Here is a 12,265-nt window from a genome sequence, read left to right as displayed (position 1 = left end):
CCGAACAGAGAGAGCGAACGAAGGGAGGAGGGTTGGAAAACGTGGAAAGTGAGACAAACGAAGGTTGAATGGCCGTTTGTAAAATTATTGGGTAGAAAGAGGGAAATCGGGTGCAATCCGTGCGCGGCTAACCGCAAATGCCGAACGAAATATATTCGTCCCTTTCTCATTCTCTTTCGTACGTATATTCGTGTGTCTTTATCTCCTCTCTTTCTCCTCCTGCTCAGTTACCCCCCTTTCGAATTTCCTCGTCACCCCGCCTTTTCCCTCTCTCGCTTCCATTTCTCTGCTCATCGGAAATCATTGCCACGCCGCCAATTGTCAGCTGGTGGTACGGCGGATTGGCTCAGGCGCAAACGCGTTATCTCTTCTGTTATTCGAAAAGCATCACGGTTAAAGGGTGCCTTCGGTATTCATGGTATTCGCGTTTCCGTTTTGCATTCGTTAATGTTATCTTAACGGATACTTGATCGAGCATTTCATTTTGTCGCGGATCCTGTCCTGGTTAATTTCCTAAATCGGATGCAACCGTTTCTGGTACAAATGTTTTTCAATAGAGCACCGGTGGTGCGGTATCGTTTTGCGGGGCCATCCTTTCAGTTGCGTATCCTACAAGTAGTTTTATTTGACGTTTTTCTGCATAAAATAGCGGCGAACAAAAAGCCGTCTAGTTCGCCGGAGGTAAATCCAGGACGCTTTTCATCATATTTCCCCTTTAATATCTGTGCTGTTCCGCGTCATTGTTCTCTTCTGTCCTCGACCCGCCTTCGATCGGCCATCGTTCTCTCTGGTCCGCTCATCGGAAATCATTCCCACACCGCCAATTGTCAATCGCCAGTAGCCCGGATTGGCTTCCATCCAATACAACTAAGTTCTGCCGATTCTGCGCGGGTACGATCGTGTTATCCGGATTATCCGGAAATCCGTCAAATCGAGACAATCGATGGAACCTATGGAACCTAACTGCTGGAGACGCGTAAATGCTGGAAATGGAGCGTAATTCGTGACCCGGAAGTGGCGATGATTTAATTTATCCGTACAATTCAAGGATTAAAATATTTCTCCGAGAGCAAATTAAATCGGCATGTCCGCTTGTTTTGTCGCCGATTCAACCAGCGATCGATAAACGACTGGACTATCCGTTCGTGTTTAAGAGACATTGAAAGCCCCGAAGGTCTGACGAAGAAGAGGTAGCATTGTGACTGGTTATTACCTTGATGAAAATGGAAGGAAGGATAAAGTCGAGAAAAATGAAATGCGAATCCATTAAAAAAGTTTAGACGCGTTCGTAAAGCAAGAAGTTCGAAAGGGTTCGTTAGACATTTCAATCAACCGAACAATTAATGTTTTGCCAACTGCAATGCCGCCCGGAAGATAATTAAACGAATGAATCCACGCGTAATAGGAAAAAGTTCTTTGGTGCCTTTGCTTTTGGCTGCTTCGTTTGTCGCTATCTCCATACCTCTTTTTTATACATCTTTTTGCACGTTATTTATCTTATCGTATCTTGAAGAGAAAATTGGGATCGTCGCAGAATATTCCTGTGCCACTTCTTCGGCTATAAATATTGAAAATATGGCATCCAATTGCCATTAATTTGTTCGTTCTACTTTCTTGGAAAACGTAAAATCAGCTTTTATTATCGACCATCGATATTCAGGGAAATACTTATCGTTCAACATCGAACGTTTTTATAACGAATATTTATTAAACGACAATTTCACGTTTCGTGATTCTTTTGAAATGTCGAGGTAGAAGATGAAATTGATGAAATTATTGATGATATCGAGAAATTACCTGCACGCGAGGCGACTAGTTCCTGAGCCGTTGTATATAAGAAATTTACAGTGGCATTTAAGACATAAATCGACAAACATAAGGTACAACGACCGACGTTTTATCCACGAAACTTTTCAGAAATTGTACGTTTCCTCGAGAATTCCTTAGAAAATGTTACGCGAGAATTCCTGGTGGTCGATGAGGAGGATAAGTCGTCCCTGAAGTGCAGTAACCTCGGCAGAAGAGTCCCGAACCCTCTCTAGTATCGCAAGAAGGTCTTATGACCCGTGCAAAATGAATGCATCTCTTCACAGGTTGCATCCTTTTCAACTCTGTTCGGGCTTTCCACCATTGAACCACCCGCTAAATCGAGCATGCTCGTAAAACGAAATACGGAATTTCATTTGAATCTTTCGCCGTTTCGGTCTCGCGTTTTCCCCCGCCCTTCCATCTCCCATTTTTCTTATTTATTCTTTATCTTTACTGAAATTGGGAGCAACGGCTTGATAAAAATATTTACATAGAGATTGCACCCGGGGACAGAGTCGACAAAATTCCCTCGCCTGACACCATTTCTCTTTTTTTCTTCCCTTTCCCTTTTAGCGTATGATCCGATATAAATGGAAGTTTGCCGCGAAAACAAGTACAGAGCAATTGAAACATGTATTCAACCGATACGGAACGCGATGTCGAGAAAGAGTAACGGAGCACGGCGAAGTAGACAAATGTATTTTCTGATGGCAAGGAAATGAGCGTGGGGAAGTTTCGTCCATTTCAGATGTGGAAAACATCCCCTCGATGAGACGATGCGGTTACGTTGGTTTCCTCCTTCTACCTCCCTTTTCGTTTTCCTTCTCCTCCCTTTAACCGTACTTGCGTATCCCGAACTGGTTACAAACGACGGGCACGGTATTACAAGCCGCAAATTACACCCGTACCACCCCTTGCTGCCACGTGAATGTGCGAGCCCAAGACTGCTGGATTACAGCCCTGACTGCGAAAGCTTCTACCGGAATACCGCTCTGCCCTTCTCCAAAACGGAACGATCCGGGTTTCCGAGATAAATTAGGGAGAAGAATATTAACTGTCGTTTGCTAGACAATTATTGAGACTCGGTAAAGCGCGAAAACGCCTTCCATTCTAAATATACGACCAGACGATTTCAACTAATCATACGGATGCTTACGAGAACATATTCTAATACGTTTTAAGGACTTTAAATTAACCATTAAGGTCGTTATTCGCGAAATATTCGTCATAAATATTCCTCAAATGGTGTGAGTATGATACCTCGACTAAAGGTCTTGTTAAGATAAATATAGACCGTAATCCCTCGTGTAAAACGGTACCTTGAATGTAGTCGTTCTCTTCATAAATTGTAATGTATATTGTAATATTCGCGACCGGTCCTTTCTCATTTGGTCGATTCACGTTTCGCGAAAGTTGCAGAAAATTCATTACAGAATTACCGCCATGGATTTCACAAACGATGAATTACTATGCTCCGCGTCTCTACTTTAATCGTTCCGATAACATCGTAATGCTGTCTGATACTTCTAAATTTGCTTCGATAACGAAGATAGATTAAGAACCGGTTGAATTTAGTTTAGCTGCTAATTAAACTTTGGATACTGTGTTTCATGTAAGAAACGTGTGTTCACTCCGTGAAAAAGGATGGTTCGTAAAGAATCAAGTTTCGCTAAACGTTACCAGGCTAGTCGCGTTAAGGATGGCACGGAACAGGGAAACAAAATCGTTGGCCAAAAATTACGTTGCGAAGGAGTCGGAAAGTTTTCGGTGTAATCTCGCGCTGCGGTTTAATTTTCCGGAATTATGCGCCCGTTGGAAAACATGCGCGTATCTAAAATCCTCATTTTACAGCGACGATCCTTTTCGCTATTTCGGTCGTAATAACGTGGCAAAGAGAAAGAACACTCGCGATATTACGTTGTTTCATTAATTAATTTACACCAGACGCAACACTGGATTACGAGGCTCAAAAGCGATTTCATTCCTTTTGAGCACAACTCACGTCGAAATATATCGTCATACAAAAAAAGGGAAAAATGTCTCTATATGTATCAAACTTTACTTACCTCTGAAGTATGGAAAATTATGTGAAAACCTATGGCATCGTCTCTTAAACAATCATAGGGATAGAGAGAAATATTTTTAACTGAAACAAAAGTTGTTCCCTATGCTAATGTTTGAGTACCGTGCGAGGTAACAGAGTTCTGAACGATTTTCAAAATTCGAGCGGAACGAGATAAGTTGCGCTTTACCGTAAAAATTGTTCTTGATATTTCGATATTTGCGGAAGTAAGGAAATAAGAAAGATCAAAGGGCAACAGAAAACTCGAAAGATGCGGCGAGCACACAATGCTTTGGAAGCAGATGCGAATAATAGAAAGGAAATATGCTGGAAGGTTAGAGTTAGCGACTTTCGATGAAAGATGGAATCGTACTCCTACAGATACGGTTCGGTTGCGTGAAAACGAGTGTTCGTCAAAGATACTACGATTGGCTAAAGCAGACAGAGTTTTCCCAGATAGGAGCATTACTTTTTACGAGAGTGACACCCTAGAGACGAACCGCATCCAGGTATGTGCTCCATATTTCATAGCTTGTTGCTTTCAACGGGCATTATCTTGTGGCTATGTTAGTTGTTTACGCATTAAAATGAAAATAGATGTGGTACGTGTTTCTACAATAATAAATAAAAAGATACACTTGTATAACTTTCAACATATTCCACGTCGGCTTGAAGTCGAGAAACGGCTTTAAGGGATGCTTGCGTGAATCTGCAACACAATAGTCGCTATAATATTATCGTTGGACTTTACGATACGCATTGTAATGTTAACGCGATCGTAAACGCGACGAAATGGAAGAAAGTTTAGGAGGTTTATTAAATAATATTTCTTTTATTTTCAATATTAAGTATTTATTACATACAAGCATTTATACAATACGAAGTATTTTTAGACATGACTGATGATCTTTAGCATTCTCAGTATTTGTATGTTTAGAAACATTTGTTCGTATGTATTGGGATTATTATTATTGTTATTATTATTATAGTTATTATTATTACGTATTCTTATAGAATAGTTTTAGTTAGACCGAATAAAATAGTTTGAATAAATAAACTCGATAATATAGTCATTGCGTAGTTCTGTCACGGAAAGCAACGACGATAGTTTTATGGTTAAAAATAGTCCACGTGGAGTATCGAGCTATGATACGTAAAACTGATTTGAGTTCCCTCACGGTATCGTAACTACGCGCTTACGAAGCTTAGGCAATTAAAAGTGTCTTAGGATCGTATGCTTCTGTACAGCAGTGTGCTACAATCTTTGTCGATAAAAATACAGATTTTTTTTGTTTGTTGTGTCGTTAAAATATCGATTCTCAGGTTTCTGTTTGCACAATAGAAATTATTTTGGGATACAACACACTGCGGTATTACATAAATATATGTGCTCAAAGTCCTTAAATTAAACAATTTCGAGGAAAAAGAACTGATAGCAAGCATGCAGCGCGAAATTCCTTTAAATCAATCGCAATAGAACATATGCGGAAAGAATTCAAGAGAACTTCTAATATTGTACGTAGCACAAACATAAAAAGATTACAAAATAAAAGAGACAACAAACGATATACAGAGTTTGTATAGATCGGTGATAATCCTTTCAGGCATGTCGATGACTTCTCTCTCTCTCTCTCTCTCTCTCTTTTTCTTCTTCATTTCTGCTATTTGAAAACTAGGTTAATCAGATTTATACTTTATTAACCCTTGTATAAACAACCATGTGTATAAGACACTATTATGCACCTGCGATTGCGCAAGTGTTAAACACAAAGCATGCTAATCGTATTGATTTTATAATAGTATGCCACAATAGTAACAAATAACTCATGTCTTAGACACCAATTACAATGTTTGCTCAATAACATCAGGCTTTAAAATTATCATTCTCTATCTGTATACTAGTATGATATCACTAAAATGAATAGCCACTACTGTATATAATGATTAACACAACGCGACCTTCAAATTTTGTTCACTTCAATTGCTACAAAATATTTCCCGAGCTCTTCACTAGGATTTCCATTAATAATTATGCTAATGTCTTATTTTTGACTGAAACGTTTTATCGCAGATTTGCATTTCGTCTCCTACCACAACTAGTAAAATATCATTTATAAATAAAGTAACATAGTTGACAGTTTCTTATTTCATAAACGTATGCAGTGGCTATTTCACAAAGCAATCATCGTCTTCGTCATCGTCGTCACATCACAGCTAGAAAATTTATGTTAAATTCACGAAAACGTAATAGTAATGAAATCTAGTGGATACCTAGAGTACCAATATTAGGTGAGTTTTCTAGAAAAAAAAAAAAAACAAAAACAAAAAAAAAAAAAGAAAAGGGATAGTAATTAAGGAAAAGAGAAGAATATGATAAAAACAGTAAAATTGCTTGACTAGTGAGCGCACGCCCCAAAATGTAGTATGGAAGAAATGTGTGTTTTTTTTTTACATCATATCTGCAGAAGATCTTACTAGATATGACTATATATATATATACTCGTTTTCTATATTCAAATTCTATAAGGTAATATTATACTATCTCTTATGTAAGGATAATCATTGGAGCTTACCTCCTACGTCATTTTGGCAGATATAAGTTTCGTAAAATATTTCAACCAATTCACCATCTTGTGCAATATTTGTCAAGCCGTTTTACACGTTCGTTTACGCATAAAGATTTCATTGTACCGATTAATTCGTGTTTCTCAAATTCGATAAAATCTCGTTCCATTAAAAATTGCCAGGATTTAGAACATTCTGAACGCGACATGTTACAGTATGGGTGAAAATCACGTGTGAAATTAATTTAATGAAATTTAATACAATAAAATATATACGCGTATTTTAAATCAATATGTTATAAACAGGCCTTATTCCCTTTAAGGTCTTCTAAAAGATTAGATTTATATCTATAGCATACTATAATGGACTGAGTGCCTATTTGCTGTTACATAATATTATTAATTAACATTATATATTATTTTACATTTCTCGTGACGTTTAAGGACAAAGTAGTCTTTTTTTTTTTCTTTTTGACGTAGTGCCCCCGTTTTCTCTACTTAGGTCTCCATTTCTACACATCGATAGCGCATATTTACATTATCTCATAAATGACATCATCTCGAGTATTATACCTATTACTCGCTGCAAAGCAACACGGTATATTTTCGAATCCAATCGTTCTTCATCCGTTCACCAGAATGTTTAATACGCGCATTATGATAAAAGATCTGCAGATCAAGAACAGTGATTGTTACATTCACATCGTACATGATATATCTTAATATCGCGCTAGTAATACGCACACATACCTGGTACTTGACTATTATCTTGTGGCTTGTTGTTCATAAAAGAATCCTGGAACGGATTTACATTGGCATTAGCAGCGGTAGGCATGTATGTGTTGGCCATTGGAGTGAAAGGTATAGCTGCTGGATTTAGGTTCGAGTTGAGGGTGTCTTCATTGGCCAGATTGGATGTCAGTTGGAGTATTGGACCACTACTGCTATTACTGAGAGAGTCGAATTCCGTTAGGTCTAACAGGTTGTTGGTCACGTTGTTTTGTTTGCTATAAAATCAGCGAAAGGAAACATACAAATACTAAATAATAGGCAATTAACACTAGGTTACTACTGCATCAGCGCATTGTAATTTCTAATATGAAATTACAATCTCTAAATTGGTTAAGCCAATTATAGACGACTCGCATTGAACGCTATCTTACTAGAATTAGTATGTACAATACACATACGGTTATTTATTAGTAACTATGTTTTTAATCTCTTAATTTAAAAGCTATGTTCAAAGTATCTAATGTATCTAGAAAACGAATAAACGAAGAAAATAAAAAATTAACAACTATATGCTGTTTGCTGAATTTCTTCAAGTCATTCGTCTTATATCAAACCATAAGTATAAAAAATTGTTCGGAAACAAACACTTATCATGGGAACATATTTTATGATCGACTTGATTGATGATAATATTTTATCTTGCATCAGCACTATTTTCCTGGCTACCTTAATACTGTTAAAGCAGCTATAAAAAGCATTTTATATATGCTTGTGAACTTATATAAAATTCTATGGCGTAACGTAAAGTGTACATGGAAAACACAATTAACATACAAAAGAATTTCCCTTTAGCCATACCCAATAAAATTAGGTATGTACATTATGTAATGTATAAATACATGATACTACCATACAGCAGGTTTCACAGATCAGATCGATAACGATTGTTTTGACCTGTGTACTTCCCTATTTTCGATTTCTCTTATTCATAGGTAGAATAAGTTCGAAAATATTCATTCCCTGTTTCGATATAGGTAACTTCCTGTAGGAATTGTGGAATGGATTGTGTGAAATATATATTTTCGTACAACAAAAGAATAATTTCAGAAACGTGTAAAGGTCGATAGTACATAGCAAAAGTAGACAGTAAGTTGACACGTACTGCTGGATGATGTACAACGCAAACATAAAGAACAGGTACAAAGTAGAGCAAAGAAAAGTAGAAGCCACATCATATTGATACAATTAAATCACAACATGCATTAGTGGTAATAGAATCGGTAAGAAGAAATGTTAATATAAACATTGTACTTAAGGCACACACGTCGAGCTTGAATGGTAACTAATTGGAGGTAAGATAAAGTAATAGCTCACCAAAGATGACAAACTGTATACAGCTATAAAGTTGAATACAAACATAGTAACATACGAAACAGTGTATCTTTGATGAACTTGTATGATAAAATTACAAACAAAATTTTTAGATGAGTCATTAAATTTATGCTATTTATCTTTCTTTACATTATGTACACTGAATTTATTATTGATTAGTTAGTATTTAACGCTATAGCTCTGTTAGTTGCTTAACGTTTCCATGCTTCGTATAACATTACATGTTTTATGCCATTAACGCATTACTAAAAGAATCGACGTACAATATAGGTTAAACCTTTCATTATTCTTTTAGTCGTCTACCTAAAAATAGTATATTTTTAACTATTATACGATTAAATATAAATTATAAAATATATATAAGTATAATAGACAGTACAATATACATTCCTCATACCTCTCGAGTTACCGTTGATATTATAATCTTCCATATAATTCATTATTAGTGGTATAATCATGCGATTAGATGAATTTTCAATAGCATTAAATAATTGTCATAAATCCGTTTCTCATATCTGTCAACCATTGCTCTGACTACTTTTGCAATGTACAATATATGTAAAATCGTTTCCATCATACTGGCGGTTTATTATGAAGCAATTTTTATCGAGCTAAATGTTATTTTATAAGCAATTCCTTCCGATGTGTATTATAGGAAAGCGCAATAAATTTTCTTATTGAAATAACTATGTATAGTGTACATATAGCGTAGATATATTTTCAAACTTAGTTTTTCCATTATCGTACGAACACCACAAAAAACATCTCAAACAACAAAATTCATCATATATACATATTAACGATTAATTCTAAACACACCGTGTGCTTTTATATGTATGTATAATAAACGTACAGGATTATAATCTTCCAACATCTTTTTTAATTCTTTTTCTGTAGAGCAATTAAGCATCGGTGCTTTACTATATTTAAACTTTTTCTTTGTTTTAATGCTGGTCATAAAATCATACATTATTTTTATTATGTGTATATTTTAATGTGGCACATTTTTTCATTCTATTATATATTCGTTTAGAAAAAAATGTTCACACTCTAGCCATTTCATTCAGCATTTCATTTTCTACTTGGTAAAACCAAAAATTATGATATAAAAATGTAGCAACAAATGATATTAAAACTGTAGTAATAACGACGGAGGATTAAGTGATAAGTAAAAATAGATAGAAGGCGACATTATAAGCAATAATTTCGAAACAGATTGACTAGTTACTAGATGCTTCAGAAATTGTTATTTATAGTTCATATTGTATGTGCGTGTCTATTAATTCGTCATGAATCTATAAATAACTTTTATTGTATAAATGACTAGAGCGTTACCCTGAATCATTCAATATACAAAGTATTATATGTATATTTGCGTTAAATCAAGATTAAAAAGTACTGTACATCTAGTTTTATAATGATTATGAATCTGCAGTTTTCACATATTAGCATGTACGTTTGTGACACTATAATGTTACATGTAATGCACGCTCTGATTCAGATTTATATTTCCATATTTTTTCTTTTTTTTTTTCATAATTGCAACATACATTTTATTTCTTTTTTTAAACTATAATTTATACGCCGAATACGTTTATACATATTTATGAACGGCACTAAAAGTCAGTCAATATTTTTACGTATACAATGGCTAATATTGTGCAATAATTATATCATATTAGTTACATTATATTAGCCATAATTTTGCATCATCATTTTTAATGAAACTACATTCGAGTTTAGTAAATATATGGCGTAACATCGCGTGTATTTTATATTTATATATTATATTCGCACGAAACTTTAGATAAAATATGCATTTGATAGAAATAATACTCTAAAATGTTCGCTATTCATTTTTTTTTTCGATTAAAAAGATTGTTTCTTCTTTTGAAAAAATATTTCTCATTCTATACGACGAATGCGCGCCGAAAAAGGGGGGAAAAGAAACGAAATAAATATTCTCATAAAATGTTATGAAAATAACTAATGCGTGGATGTATACATGTGTAAGGAGAGTTTTAGCAATGTTTAATAACGCTAGTCTGATATAAGCCTTGCATCGGCATTCGTAATAATATTATTGTCGAATGATCTAAAAACCAAATGAACTCACAATTCTTTGAGATGCTCTTCGATGTTATCTTTCAGTTTTTCTTATCGATGCGAAATCCAGTTATATCTTGGATTTTTTGGTTTTGTTTTAATGGCGGTCAGGTAAGTGTCAGGATGTAACTCTTAGGTTAATAGAAATGTTTGTTACAAATCTGTAACTTTGAATTTGATATACTTACACAGTGGCATTATCCAGTGTAATTGATTGACTGTTGATACCGTTTCCGTGATTTGTATGATGACCATTCAGTTCTCCTTCCACATTACCCTGATTATTATCCAACACAATTTTATTTTCATTAATGCCATTACTATGCGTGCCGTTATGAACAATGTCCGTAGTAGTATTGTTTTCTGTATGGTGAGCTCGTTGCTCTCCGCTAATAAATTGTTGAGTTGCTTCGGATATCAGACTGGCTGTCATAACATCTTCGACTTTGCTACCTGGTGCCGTTTTATTTTCATCGTTAGGACTGTCTTCTTTCAACTTATCGCCATCACCACCTTCACCCTATACAAAGCACGAAACACGATCGTAAATATTTCTTTCAGGAACAAGAGTTTAATTAACGATCACATAAACATTATTCAATGAACGAAAAATGTGTAATCTTACTTTCGTAGGTGTATTATTTTGGTTCTTGCCCCGAGTTCTAAGCATGATCGCCTCGACACGTTTACGTCTAGCAAGTCTCTCTTCCTCTTCCCTCTTAAGGCGTTCCGCCATTTCGATCCGTTGTCTGTAACAAAAACATCACATAGTGGTCATTAAACGCTTGACCACAGAGAATGTTGATCGAATAAAATCACGTCATCTGAAAGAAATCAACTGACCTTTCCGCTTCTTCCCTCGCTTTCCGTTCAGCCTCTTCTTTCTCTTGTTTCTGACGAGCCTCCTCTTCTCTTCTTCTCCTATCCTCTTCCTCGCGACGTTTCGCTTCCTCAATCGCCAGTCTCAGTCTCTGTTCCTCGGCTTCACGAGCTTCATTAGCCAAACGAAGCGTTTCTTCCTCCAAACGACGTTGTTCTTCTTCCTCAGCGCGCAATCTCTCGGCCTCTAAACGGGCTTCTTCCTCCTGTAAAAAGATCTCTCTATGAAGTCTCTTCATATCGCGAATAATCCACTCTTTTATGCGAAAAATCTCTTTAAAACCGTACCTGTCGTTGGCGTTCAAGCTCGGCTTCTCGTTCAGCCTGTTCTCTAGCTAATCTTCTACGTTCAGCTATAGCTGCCTTGGCTTCCTCTTCCGTAGTGATCCGGATCTTTGCTATCATCGATGCTAAAAAACGGCCATTTATTTATTAATCTCCTAATTCATATTTCAATATCCAAAGTCCAGCTTACCTGACATATCGACCTGTTCCTCCACGTTGTTCTCGGATTTCGCCTCGGTTTCCTTCTTCGCAGCTTTGGGCGTTTCTTGAGACCGCACAGTCGATTGATTCTCTTGATTCAAATTAGTTTCGTCCTTCGTTTGCTTAGATATAGAATTGGATTGTTCGATAACGACCGACTTTTTCATTTCTTCGTTACCCTGCTCCGCGGCGCTTATTTCCTGCTGCAATTAAGAACATATAACACGTATCGATC

At 36.0% G+C, this 12,265-nt stretch overlaps 1 protein-coding gene and 1 long non-coding RNA gene across 32 annotated transcripts in view; both read right to left on the bottom strand.

Moving 5' to 3' along the window:
- Positions 1 to 4,706: 4,706 nt before the first annotated feature.
- Positions 4,707 to 12,265, bottom strand: part of LOC122574303 (MAP7 domain-containing protein 1-like) — a 202,394-nt gene continuing 194,835 nt past the window's right edge. For all 31 annotated transcript variants that reach the window (XM_043741877.1, XM_043741906.1, XM_043741948.1 and 28 more), the window contains 7 exons: positions 12,020 to 12,233; positions 11,833 to 11,954; positions 11,509 to 11,750; positions 11,291 to 11,414; positions 10,854 to 11,185; positions 7,186 to 7,442; positions 4,707 to 7,104 (listed from right to left, as the gene is read on the bottom strand). In XM_043741877.1, coding sequence (XP_043597812.1) covers positions 7,091 to 7,104; positions 7,186 to 7,442; positions 10,854 to 11,185; positions 11,291 to 11,414; positions 11,509 to 11,750; positions 11,833 to 11,954; positions 12,020 to 12,233 — 1,305 coding nt within the window. In that variant the 3' untranslated portion in view covers positions 4,707 to 7,090. The remainder of the gene's footprint in view (positions 7,105 to 7,185; positions 7,443 to 10,853; positions 11,186 to 11,290; positions 11,415 to 11,508; positions 11,751 to 11,832; positions 11,955 to 12,019; positions 12,234 to 12,265) is intronic.
- On the bottom strand, positions 8,645 to 10,847 carry LOC122574493. The gene is made up of 2 exons (XR_006319075.1): positions 8,957 to 10,847; positions 8,645 to 8,862 (listed from the first exon to the last, which is right to left on the bottom strand). It is a non-coding gene; the product is annotated as an uncharacterized LOC122574493 (long non-coding RNA).

Source organism: Bombus pyrosoma, linkage group LG2 (genome assembly GCF_014825855.1).
Source record: "Bombus pyrosoma isolate SC7728 linkage group LG2, ASM1482585v1, whole genome shotgun sequence".
Taxonomy (NCBI): Eukaryota; Metazoa; Arthropoda; class Insecta; order Hymenoptera; family Apidae; genus Bombus; species Bombus pyrosoma.
This window is presented reverse-complemented; position numbering and strand designations above follow the sequence as displayed.